Genomic DNA, 12063 nt, shown 5'->3' on the forward strand with positions numbered 1-12063 from the left:
ATGGGGGGAAGGGGAAGGGGCAGGCAGGGGGATTCCCCCCCCCGAGTGGGCGGCGCTCTCCGCCCTTTAGAGAATGGGAGAAGCTGGACGGAGAAGGGAGGAGCTATAAGAGCTTCCAGCTTGGGGTCTGCAAACTCCTGGTTGGGGTCGTTCCGGGGAGGGGGATCCACGTGCGCGGCCGGGAAGGAAGGAAGCGCATCTTTTCCTGCCCGCATCTTTTGGAACCAGAACAGAGTTCCTTCCTTTCTTCCTTCCTTCTCCCCACCTGGTAATCCTGGAGGAAAATACTTGGCTGGGGTCATTCCGAGAAGGGGGATCCACGTGTTTGTCCGGCGGCGATCGCGGATCTTTTCCTGCGCGCATTTCTTGGGGAGCGGAGTCCGGGCAAGGAAGAGAACCGCCTCTTTCCTATCCAGCGTCAGGTAAGAAGCTCCTTCCTTCCTTCCTTCTTCCCACCTGGGGAAATGCTCGGACAGGAGACCCTTCAATGCAGCTTCTTGGGGCGCTGCTAAGATCGCTCCTGCAGTCCCCACTTTCTCCTTGGGGAGATTATTATTATTATTATTATTATTATTATTATTATTATTATTATTATTATTATTATTATTATTATTATTATTATTATTATTATTATTATTGTTCCTGATCGTTTCCCGTCCTTTTCCTTTTCTCTGGGGCCGTTTCAGATCCTGGAGGCTGGGAGTTCAATGGCTGCGAGAAAAGGGGGCGATCCCTCCCAGGAGCCCTTGTTTCGAGAGGAGCCGCCTCCGGAGGGAGCATCGGGGAAAGGCTCCTTCTGATGCCCTTTAATCTCTTTGCCCTCGTTGCTTTCATCCCTTCAATTCGTTTCCATTCTTCAATTTAACTGGGTTCTTAGAGTCTTGGGTGCATTCATCGGCCTTTTCCTGTGGGCCACTGTTTCACAGCCTTGGCAACTTTGTGGTATGTGGATTTCTGCTCCCAGAATTTCCCATGTGTGTTGAAATCCACATATGTTACAGCTCCCAAGATTGAGAAACGTTGCTGCAGGCCAGGGGTGGGGAACTAGGGCCCTTTAAGGACTGGTGGACTTCAACTCCCAGAATCCCCGAGCCAGCTGTGTCAGGAATTCTGGGAGTTGAAGTCCAGCAGTCCTTAAAGGGGCCATACTTCCCCACTTCTGCTGTAGGCTATTCCAAAGGGCAAGTCCCAACTGCGGAAAAAAGAGCTTTTGTCATCTTCCCTGATTATCTGATAAGGGAGGGTGGACATCAGGATTCTGATCATTAAGATTCTTACATTGAAATGGCCGAAAGAAAGGAGATATGTCCCGAGTGTAGAGAAGGATGATAGAGAAACCACAATAGGCTTGCTAAAAATCCTTATGGCTACAAGATGTCGGCATGGCTACTTTGAAACTTATTGTATCTCCTGTCAAACAACCAGGTGTATTTCCGGCTTAAGTAACTTAAATATAAAAGCGTGCTGAAGAAATAATTCAGGGTTATGAATTATGAACTAGCCTTATGAGGGAACCCAACTTTCTCCAAACTGGAATACAGGTATACTTGATTTACAAGCACACTTAGAACCAACATATCTGATACTAAGCGAGATAGTTGTGAAGTGAGTTTTGCCCCCATTTATGACCTTACTTGCCACAGTTGTTATGTTGAACATCTGCCGTTGTTGACTTAGCAATATGGTGGTTAATTGAATCTGGCTTCTCTCTTGACTTTGCTTGTCAGAAGGTCGCAACAGAGGATCACAGGACAACAGGATGCTGTGACCTTTCATAAATAGGAGTCAGTTGCCAAGCATCTGAATTTGGGTTGCGTGACCATGAGGATGCTGCAACGGTTGTGTGAAAAGCGGTCATGAGTCACTTTATTTCAGTGTTGTTGTAACTTTGGTCACTAAATGAAAGGCTGTAATTCGAGGACTACCGGTGTATGTGTGACTCAGAGAGAATTGGGCTCTATCTCTTTGTTGGTGCCAGGCCAGACCTGATTAACAACTCAGCATAAAACACTGGAAATGGGAGGGGATCTGCTTGAGGCCTCCAGAGTCCAGCTCTGTGGTCCTTTAATGCATAAATTCATGGGGCCGAGAGCGTCCTCTGAATCCAATCCCTGGTCCTTCTGCACCTTTCAGTTTTCCTCTCACCCAGTGTCCCCTTCTATGTGTTGTTGCTGTGGCTGCAAGGTATACAGATAAACCGATTCCCTAGTTAGTATAAAGATATGGAGAATCGCCCTCCTGCACTGTACCTTCAACAATATGGTTAGGATGTTTGATAGCAAATTATTCCCTTGCTGTTTTTTTTCACTCCTAGACACTTTCATGGCCTTGTCTTCATCTCCTGGAAGCTCAGGTCTTTATAGCGGAGGATTAACAGCCGTTGAGCTTCCAATGCAGGTAGGAGAATTTTCCTCTCCCTTAAAATGTCAGCCTGATCTGTTGAAGAAGCCCATAATAACAGAATGACAGAGTTGGAAGGGACCTTGGAGGTCATCTAGTCCATCCCCCTAGTCTAGCAGGAGACCCTTTAAGAGTCTTCTTTAAAAACTCCAGGGATTAAGCACCCAGAACTTCTGGAGGCAAGCTGTTCCACTGGTTAATTGTCCTCAGTGTCAGGAAGTTTCTCCTTAATTCCAGGTTGCTTCTATTCTTCATTAGTTTCCGTCCATTTTTTCTTGTCTTGCCTTCTGGTGCTTTGGAGAATATTGACCCCCTCTTGTTTGTGGCAGCCCCTCAAATATTGAAAAACTGCTATCATGTAACCACCAGTCTTTCTTTTCTCTAGACTAGCTATATCCAGTTTTTCATATGTTTTCGTCTTCAGGCCTTTAATAATCTTACTTGTTCTTTGCATATTTTCCAAAATCTCAACATCTTTTTTGTAATGTGACCAAAACTGAATGCAATATTCCAAGCATGGCCTTACTAAACTTTTATAAAGTGGTAGTAATAGTAAGCCCAAGGTGAAAAGTAAAGTCCAAGCTTTACTTTTGTACAGAAATTAAATGTTAAATCCCACTTTCCTTGATTCGGCACAATTCATCGGCTCACCAGCGTGTACAATTAATCCAGTGTTGGATTCGGCCAACATATCTAAGGTCAAGCCCATCAGTGGTCAGCAAAGGAATATGGGGTTGCTGCTCCTATGGAATAATGTTTTACTGGCCAAACCAATAAAACATTAACTAGTTGTATCTCTTGCCAAAGACACTTTGTTTCTGTAAAGCCTGTCCGTAGATGTTCTGTCATGAAATTCTACAGAAGCTGTCCAGATGAAGCTGAAGATACTGACACAGACTTGTAGACTTTTATATCAATATAAATATATTTAACAAACAAATTTACCGCAGTCTTTGTCATCATCCAGAAAAGGAAGAACATAAGATAGTCAGGAACATCATGAGGTAAATCTAAAACATCATGCAGAACACAGAGAAGGAAAAAAGGAGGGAAAAAAGGGAAACGCCCCCTTTATATTTACAGCAACCAATCATAGCATAGAGTCAGCACTGTCTAGCTACTCTATTACAATTATGTTCTGGTCCATTGTAGACTTTATTGTTCCAGCTACTAAATTCAATATCCTAACATGCTCATTTGCCCTACTTGGAAACTGTGGAGGTTTTTCATTAAGAAGTAGACTCAAATGTAATTCATTGAAGTGTTCACTGTTAGGAATGTTCATGGAATACGTTGTGGTTTCTCTCCTCTCCCTGTGTCAGGACATGGTATTGCTTGAGGACGTAGCTGTGTTTTTCTCCGTGGAGGAGTGGGCCCTGATGGATTCTGAGCAAAAAGCCATGTACCAAGAGGTCATGCTGGAAAACAAGAGGAACATGGCCTCCTTAGGTAAGAGATTCTGTTAAGATATTGAAATTTAGTAGCCAAAGGTCAAATCTTACTTAATAACAAGCATAGCATCATTGAACAAATGGGAGTTTGGAAGAATATTGATAAGTGTTCAAATACAGCAGTGGTGCTAGATCCCTTTTGCATCTAAGTTTGTCTTAACTTTTTTTTTTTTTCTGTTGCAAGCAGGTGACGGATGGGAGATGGAGGATTCTGGCCAAGAGGTAGCAGCACCTTTGCCAAAAGACAAAAAAGAAGTCGTAGAAAAGATGTACGGAAAGCAAAGTTCAGAGCAAAACCAGTTAACAGTTAAGCTGGAGAATTGCTCTGGTTTACGTTGTCCAGATCCCAAAGTCTTATTGGACGGAGATGATTGCCAAGAAAAAGGAGAGTGTTCAAGGTGTGGGAAAACACTCCGAGATGAATCTGGATTATGTGACTGTTGCAAAAGCCCTGCTCGAGAGAAACAAGATGAAAGCAGGCAACGCTCCAGAAGGACCCTTCCTCCTCCTTTACATGAAAGCATACAAGAAGGAGGGGAAATGTACAAATGTACGGAGTGTGCAGAAAGCTTCGATACAAGCCGTTCCCTTGCATCACATAAAAAAATTCACAAAGCAGAGAATCCACACAAATGTCTGGATTGTGGAAGGACCTTCAGGCAGAAAAATCATCTGAATTCACATAAGAGGGTCCACAAAGAGAGGAAGCAACATCACTGCATTAATAGGGGAAACAGCTTTGGAAGCAGCGCCTCCCTTACTTCCCATCAAAGCATCCACAGAGAGGGGAAGTTGCATCAATGCAGGAAGGGTAGAACAAGGTTTACTCAGAACAAGGAACCAAATTCCAGGAAAAGAAGCCTGACTGGGAATAAATCATGTAAATGCCTGGAATGTGGGAAGAGCTTCCGCTATGCAAGTGACCTGACTTACCATAATAGGATCCATACAGGAGAAAAGCCGTATCATTGCACGGAGTGCGGAAAGAGCTTCACACAAAAAGGCAATTTTAATTTACATAAGAGGATCCACACTGGAGAGAAGCCGTATAAATGCACAGAGTGTGGAAAATGCTTCACTGCGCCAGGTACCCTTACTTCCCATAAGAAGATTCACACAGGGGAGAAACCCTATGAATGCTTGGAGTGTGGAAAAAGTTTCAATAGACGTGATATGCTAACTAAACATAATAGGATGCATAAAGGGGAGAAGCCTTATAAATGCCTGCACTGTGGAAAGAGCTTCAGTCAAAAAGTTCATCTTAAGTCACACGAGAGGATCCACACAGGGGAAAAACCATTTCAATGCACGGAGTGTGGAAAGAGCTTCCATTGCTCTGCAAACCTTATAGCCCATCACAGAATCCACACAGGGGAGAAGCCCTTTCAGTGCCTGCAGTGTGGAAAGCGCTTTGCCAGATCTGGTGGCTTTCATGCCCACAAACAGACCCACACAGGGGAGAAACCATACAAATGCCTGGAGTGTGGAAAGAGCTTCCGTGACTCCAGCCACTTAAAGTCCCACAGAAGTGTCCACAGTGGAGAGAAACCACATCAATGCACCGAGTGTGGGAAGCGCTTCACTAATCCACGGAGTCTTACTCTCCATAAAAGGACCCACACGGGTGAAAAGCCCTATAAATGCACTGAATGTGACAAATGCTTCGCTGATTTGAGTGCTTTCTCTCGTCACAAAAGGCTCCACACCGGGGAGAAACCATATGAATGCCGCAGGTGTGGAAAGAGCTTCAATGTAAAAAGAAGCTATATTGTACATAGCAGAACCCACACTGGAGAGAAACCATATCAGTGCCAGGAGTGTGGAAAATGCTTCAGTGATTCTGGAGAACTGACGATCCATAAAAGAATTCACACAGGGGAGAAACCATATAAGTGCACGGAGTGTGGCATGAGTTTCAGAATAAGCAGTAGCCTTGGTATCCACAAGAGGACCCACACTGGGGAGAAACCATACACATGTCATGAGTGTGGAAAAAGCTTTAGTCAAAATAGTTCACTCAAGAACCATAGAAGGCTTCACTCAGGGGAGAAACCCTATAAATGCCTGGAGTGTGGAGAATGTTATAATGAGAGTGGCAGTCTTACCTCCCACATGAGGATCCACACAGGAGAGAAGCCGTTCAAATGCATCGAGTGTGGAAAGAGTTTCCGACTCAGCAGTCATCTTACAGTCCATAAGAGACTCCACACAGGGGAGAAGCCGTACCAGTGTGTGGAGTGTGGAAAGAAATTCAGAACCTGTAGTGACTTTAATCGACATAAGAAGACACACAGTAGGAAAAGTCGTTAATTGGTTTGTGTTGATTCTCAAAATTGGTGTATGGAAAAAGGGTTCCAACATAGTAGAAGGTTTTGATCTATTAAAAATAATTGTTTCCTTGTATAATCAGGAATTAACTTTTGGATAATATGTTTTCCCCTGTTATCCAGCTGTGTCAGGTATTCTGGGAGTTGAAGTCCACTATTCCTAAAAGGGCCATACTTCCCCACTTCTGCTGGGCAAGTCCCAGCTTTGAAAAGAGTTCCTATCATCTGATAAGGAAGGTGAACATTATATAAACATAGAATAACATACATAGAATTGGGAGGGACCTTGGAGGTCTTCTAGTCCAACCCCGTTTGAGGAGGAGGAGTCTATACCATTTCAGACAATTGGCTGTCCAGTCTCTTCTTAAAAGCCTCCAGTGAGGGACCACCTTAGTCAGGATTCTGACAATCAATATTCTTACGCTGAAATGACTGAAATAAAGACCTATGCCCCATATCTGGGGAAGGTGATAGAGAAACCACAACAGGCTTGCTAAAAATCCTTATCACTACAGGATTTGGCCATGGCTTCTTTGGTACCTTCCTTACTGTATCTCCTGTCAATCAAAGAACTATATTTCCTGCTGATATAACTTAAATATAAAAGCATTAAAGAAATTCTGTCAGGTCTTTTCAAGCCTTTGTCCAAATCTGAATACAGGTAATCCTTGATTTAGGACCGCAATCTGTTGTTGTGATGAAGGAAAACGCACAGGCAGGAAGAAGGTTAATGGGAAGGCACCCAGAACAGCTTCTGGGAGCTCCCTTTTATTGTTCTCTATAGTCTTCGTGGCAGAAGCTGATTCATTGATCAAAGTTCACTTGTAGTTGATTGGCTAAACAAAGCTCATGATTTTTCTGCTGCAAAACCATGTGACCTGCGTACGTGACAAACCTCATGTCTCACATTTCCTGAGGAAGGGTCTTTAAGGATCATTGTGCTGATGTTTGCATTCCTCAGCGTGGTTTGCCAGCTACTGTGAAAGCAACCACCCCCACAGCAATAGAGCCCAAAATTTCTGTTGCTTGGCGAGATAGTTGCTAAGTGAGTTTACCCCCTTTTATGACCTTTCTTGCTACAGTTGTTAAGTGAACCACACTGCGGTTGTTGAGTTAGTAACATGGTGCTGAAGGGAATCTGGCTTCTCTATTGACTTTGTCAGAAGGTCACAACAGAGGATCACATGATCCCGGGACACTGCAGCCGTTACGAGTATGAGCCAGTTTCCCAGTGTCCCAATTGGACTCTGTCTCTTAGTTGGTACCAGGCCAGACCTAGAACTCCAGACTAACAACTCAGCATGACTCCCTAGATATGGGATGGGATCTGCTTGAGTCCTCCAGAGTCCAGCTCTGTGGCCCTTTGATGCATACATTCATGACTGAGAGAGCTTCCTCTGAATGCAATCCCTGGTCCTTCCACACCTCTCAGTTTTCTTCTCACCAGGGTGAACTTCTATGTATTGATGTTGTGGCTGCAAGGGACTCACATTAAGGGGTTCCCTAGTTAGCATTGAAATAGGCTAAAATTACCCTTCTGCACTGGATGCGCAAGAATATCCTTAGGATATTTAATGGAGGATTAACAATGGTTGAGCTTCTATGCAGATAGGAGTATTCTCCCTTCCCTCCCCTCCCCAGATGTGCCAATCTCCCAATAACAGAATAACACAATTGGAAGGGATCGTGGAGATCTTCTAGTCCATCCCCGTTTCAAGTAGGAGACCCGATACCATTTCAGACAAGCGGGTGTCCAGTCTTTTCTTAAAAACCTCCAACCTACAACTTCTGAAGGCAACTGTTCCATTAGTTAATTGTTCTCACTGTTAGGAAGTTTCTCCCTAATTCCAGGTTGCCTTTCTCCATGATTAGTTTCCATCCATTGTTTCTTGTCCTGCCTTCTGGTGCTTTGGAAAATAAGTTGAGCCTCTCTTGTTTGTGGCAGTCCCTCAAATATTGAAACACTGCTATCATGTCACCCCTAGTCCTTCTTTTTCCCAGACTAGCCATATTCAGTTCCTGCTATCATTTTTCATGTTTTAGTCTCCAGAGCTTTAATTATCTTAGTTGCTGTTCTCTGCACTTTTTCCAAAATCTGAACATCTTTTTTGTAATGTGGTGACCAAAACTGAAAGTAGTATTCCAGCTGTGGCCTTACTAATACTAATAAAGCGGTACTGATACTAAGCCCAAGGTAAAAAGAAAAGTCCAAGCTTTACTTTTCCCCACTTTCCTTGATTTGGCATGATTCATCCACTCACTGCAGTGGGTAAAATTAACCCATTGTTTGATTGGGCCAACACATCCAAGGTCTAGCTCATCAATGGACAACAAAGGAATATGGGTGTCAGGGTTCCAAGTAACATCCCTAATGAAAGAAGACTCCGATGCTTGAGATTCCTCAAAGTTCCATTTTATTAAAAATGTCATATTGGCACCTCTGAGAAAACCCCAATCTGAAAGTTTCCAGGTTTTCCTCACCCAAACGAAAGTTCAAGTCCCTGCCCAGCACCCACATGTCCAATCAAGCACCGTCTCAACTGGAGGTGCCTCCCAGTTACACCACTCCAGGTGCAGGGCAAACTGTCCTTGAGTCTCTGGGAAAGGAACGTTATTTTGACTATATCTACTTCATCCCATATAATCCCCCCTCCCATTTTCCCACAGCATAAATGTGGCAGGCCTGAAGGCCCAATGCAAAAGATGGCTTCCAGGTTTGACAATGGGGTTGCTGCTCCTGTGCAATTGGCCAAACCAATAAAACATTAACTAGATGTGTCTCTAGCCAAAGATACTTTGTTTCCATAAACGTTGTCCAGACAAGATGTTCTGTCACGAATTGTGCAGCAGCTGTCAAGATGACAGCAGTCAAGATGACGTTGTAAACACTGACACAGTGTTTGTATATAAAGGACTAGAAAGACTTGTAGTCCTTTATATACAAATAAATATATTTAACCTAGAAATTTACAGTAGTCTTTGTCATCACCCAGAAAAGTAAAAACATAAGCTAATCAATAACACAGGAACAGCATGAGGTAAATCTAAAACATCATGCAGAACACACAGAAGGAAAAAAGGAGGGAAAAAAGGGAAACACCCCCTTTATACTTACCGCAACCAGTTGCGGCAGCTTGAGTTCAGACGCCATGTGGCTCGTCGCGCCACGTGGTGGGACACTACATTGCTTATCGTGGTCATGCCGCCACTAGCGGCAGAATGCTGCAAGCTCATTGTGCTGGTGCAGCTGCTCACATGCACAATGGCACAACACAACGCAGAAGATGCCAAGTAGCGGTGCAACTGGTGTTGGGGCATGGGAGCCGTGGCTGCAGTGGTCCTAAGGTAATGGGGTAAGACCTGGTGCTTATTTTGGAGCCGAAAATAAAATAAGACCAGGTCTTATTTTGGGGGAAACACGATATGTAAAACTGAAAAGGTCTGCTTTGATGTTATTACTGAAGGGAGTCGGAAGTCAATGCCTTTTTCTTTTATCCTTTTTCACATTTTCCCTTCCCCTTTCCTTTCTCTATTTTCCCTTTTTGCTTTTGTATTTTTTATTTTTTGTATGTTATATCATAAATCAATAAAAGGTAAAAAAAACCCACAAAAAACACATGGCATAGGGCCTAGCTATCTTTGAAACCGCCTGCTGCTACCGACGACCTCCCATCGACCCGTGCGCTCCCACAGAGAGGGCCTCCTCAGGGTGCCATCAGCCAAACAATGTAGGCTGGTGACCCCCAGGGGGAGAGCCTTCTCTGTGGGGGCACCTACCCTCTGGAATCAGTTGCCCCCAGAGATAAGGAGAATCCAAGACCTCAGTGCCTTCCGCTGTGCCCTTAAAACCCACTTTTTCCAGCAAGCCGGGCTGGCTTAGGAAGAAATTCTTTAAATTTTTAAATTTTTTAAATGTTTAATTGGTTTGTGGTTTTTTAAATTTTTGGGCCAAATTTATATAGATTTTAATTGTTTTTAATATTTGTATTTCATGTTTTGTAATTCTGGCTGTGCACCGCCCTGAGTCCTCAGGGAGAAGGGCGGTATATAAATTGAAAATAAATAAATAAATAAATAAAATAAATAAATAAATAAATAAATAAATAAATAAATAAATAAACAAACAACACGATTAACTTTTGTCAATGCAAACGCCAAAGGTAGGTAGGGATTTGAAAACTTAAGACATCAAAGATGTATATGGAGATTCTCAAAAATCCAGGTTGCGGTTGTCCCAAAGGTGCATTTATCAAAAGGCAACTGGACTTGCTTTGTTTTTCCTTGAAGACGTTTCGTTTTTCATCCATGAAGTTTCTTCAGTTCCATCCTGATGAGAAACGAAACGACTTCAAGGAAAAACAAGAAATTCCACTTGCCTTTTGAAAAAAGCACCTTTGGGATAAGACATTCAGACAACATTAGGGTGCAGAAAGCTGGCTTAGACATCGTATAGGGAAAATGGTGAAATATTTCAAGAGGAAACATTCCAACCTAAGTGGTGAGTTCCAGACCTTTGTTGTTGACCACCCATATTTCCCTAATGTTGGAAATAATCAACCAGTGGGTTTACTACACCCATGTGGAGAAAGTCACACCAGAAGAGAAATAGGATCTTCAGTGAGCATGTCACTAAGGGACAACACAAAAGTAGTACACCGTTAGAAAAACTGGAAGTATCATGGAAAGTTATGCTATAATACTGCTGAAGCGACATTTACAAACATGTTGAGGTTTCCCTGTGTACTTACCTTTACTACCGATTCGCAATGAGCCTGCCTGCGTGCATGCACACAAGATGTTAGTGTAAAACAGGCCGGAATTACTGTAAAGGGAAATGAGAAAATTCCTTCTGACTGAGTCGTAAATTGGGTTGCAAATGCTGTGTAAAGCCCTCCAGTGGACTTTGGTGGAGTACAAAGGCTTTGAGGGAGATTTCCTTGTGTTACTTTTTCTGTAACACAATCTTTTTCTTACAATCTTGTCTTCAATATATCCAATTGGAGGCGTGGGCACATCTGGTAATGCGGCTGGAGCAGGGTAGGTAAGGAAAACCAAAAATGACTGAGTCCAGAAGGATGTCTTTCCTTCATTCAACCACTTTGGAAGTGCAATTCTTGAGGAGGAAATGGGGAATACGCCAGGAACCCTCTCTGCAAACTTGAAACGTGCTCTCTTAGGCTTGGAGCTGTTTTACTATAGGAGAAATATTTTGTAGAGGTAGTTATCAACTTACGACCACAAATGAGCCCCAATTTTTGTTGTTAAGTGAGACGTTTGTTAAGTTAATTTTGCTCCATTTTGTGACCTTTCTTGCCTCAGTTGTTATGTGAATCACCAGTTATTAAATTAGCAACATTGTTGTTAAGTGAATCTGGTTTTCCCATTGACGTTGCTTGTCGGAAGGTTGCAAAAGGTGATCACGTGACCCTGGGACACTACAACGGTCATAAATGCGAATTGGTTCCCAAGTGTCTGAATTTTTTTTAAAATAAATTTTATTAAAGCATTTTGTTATAGTTCAAAAAAGAAAAAGAAAAATCAAAAACAGATGTATAATAATTTTTCTATCACGGTGTAACATCACCAAAATAACCCTATATATATATATACACACCAATAATCAGAGAGTAAAAATAGAAAATATTTACAGATTCTTGTATAGAAATTTACATTTCCAATACTTATTAATTACCATAAATATACCATCATCTATAATTATAATCCAATATTATCCTTTGTCTCTCTCCTATCGTTTCTGGGTCCAATCATACCACATATTCCAACTACCATAAAAGTCTGAGTCTCTTAATTAAAACGCTGATGTTTATGTTTTAAAATTTTAAAAGTTGGAGGGAGGAACAACGGAGGGGGAAAATGTAGAAATT

General features: G+C 42.6%; 1 protein-coding gene across 1 annotated transcript; it reads left to right on the forward strand.

Annotated features, from left to right (window-relative positions):
* LOC139311740 (zinc finger protein 420-like) lies at window positions 1-6161 on the forward strand. The gene is made up of 5 exons (XM_070936230.1): window positions 1-422; window positions 687-789; window positions 2315-2353; window positions 3723-3849; window positions 4036-6161. Exons 1-5 carry the CDS (start codon window positions 1-3, stop codon window positions 6159-6161), a joined length of 2817 nt encoding a protein of 938 aa, XP_070792331.1.
* The last annotated feature ends 5902 nt before the right edge of the window (window positions 6162-12063 follow it).

Source organism: Pituophis catenifer, unplaced genomic scaffold, assembly GCF_029215685.1.
Source record: "Pituophis catenifer annectens isolate HBS135680 unplaced genomic scaffold, rPitCat1.0.hap2 SCAF_2, whole genome shotgun sequence".
In the NCBI taxonomy this organism is placed as follows: domain Eukaryota; kingdom Metazoa; phylum Chordata; class Lepidosauria; order Squamata; family Colubridae; genus Pituophis; species Pituophis catenifer.

Bases quoted from the DNA above. Each gene is read 5' to 3' on its own strand.
- LOC139311740 (XM_070936230.1), top strand. From the start codon at position 1: ATGGGGGGAAGGGGAAGGGGCAGGCAGGGGGATTCCCCCCCCCGAGTG. The intron at 790-2,314 runs GCTCCTTCTGAT...TTTCACTCCTAG, and splicing joins GGAGGGAGCATCGGGGAAAG to ACACTTTCATGGCCTTGTCT. The intron at 3,850-4,035 runs GTAAGAGATTCT...TTCTGTTGCAAG, and splicing joins GAGGAACATGGCCTCCTTAG to CAGGTGACGGATGGGAGATG.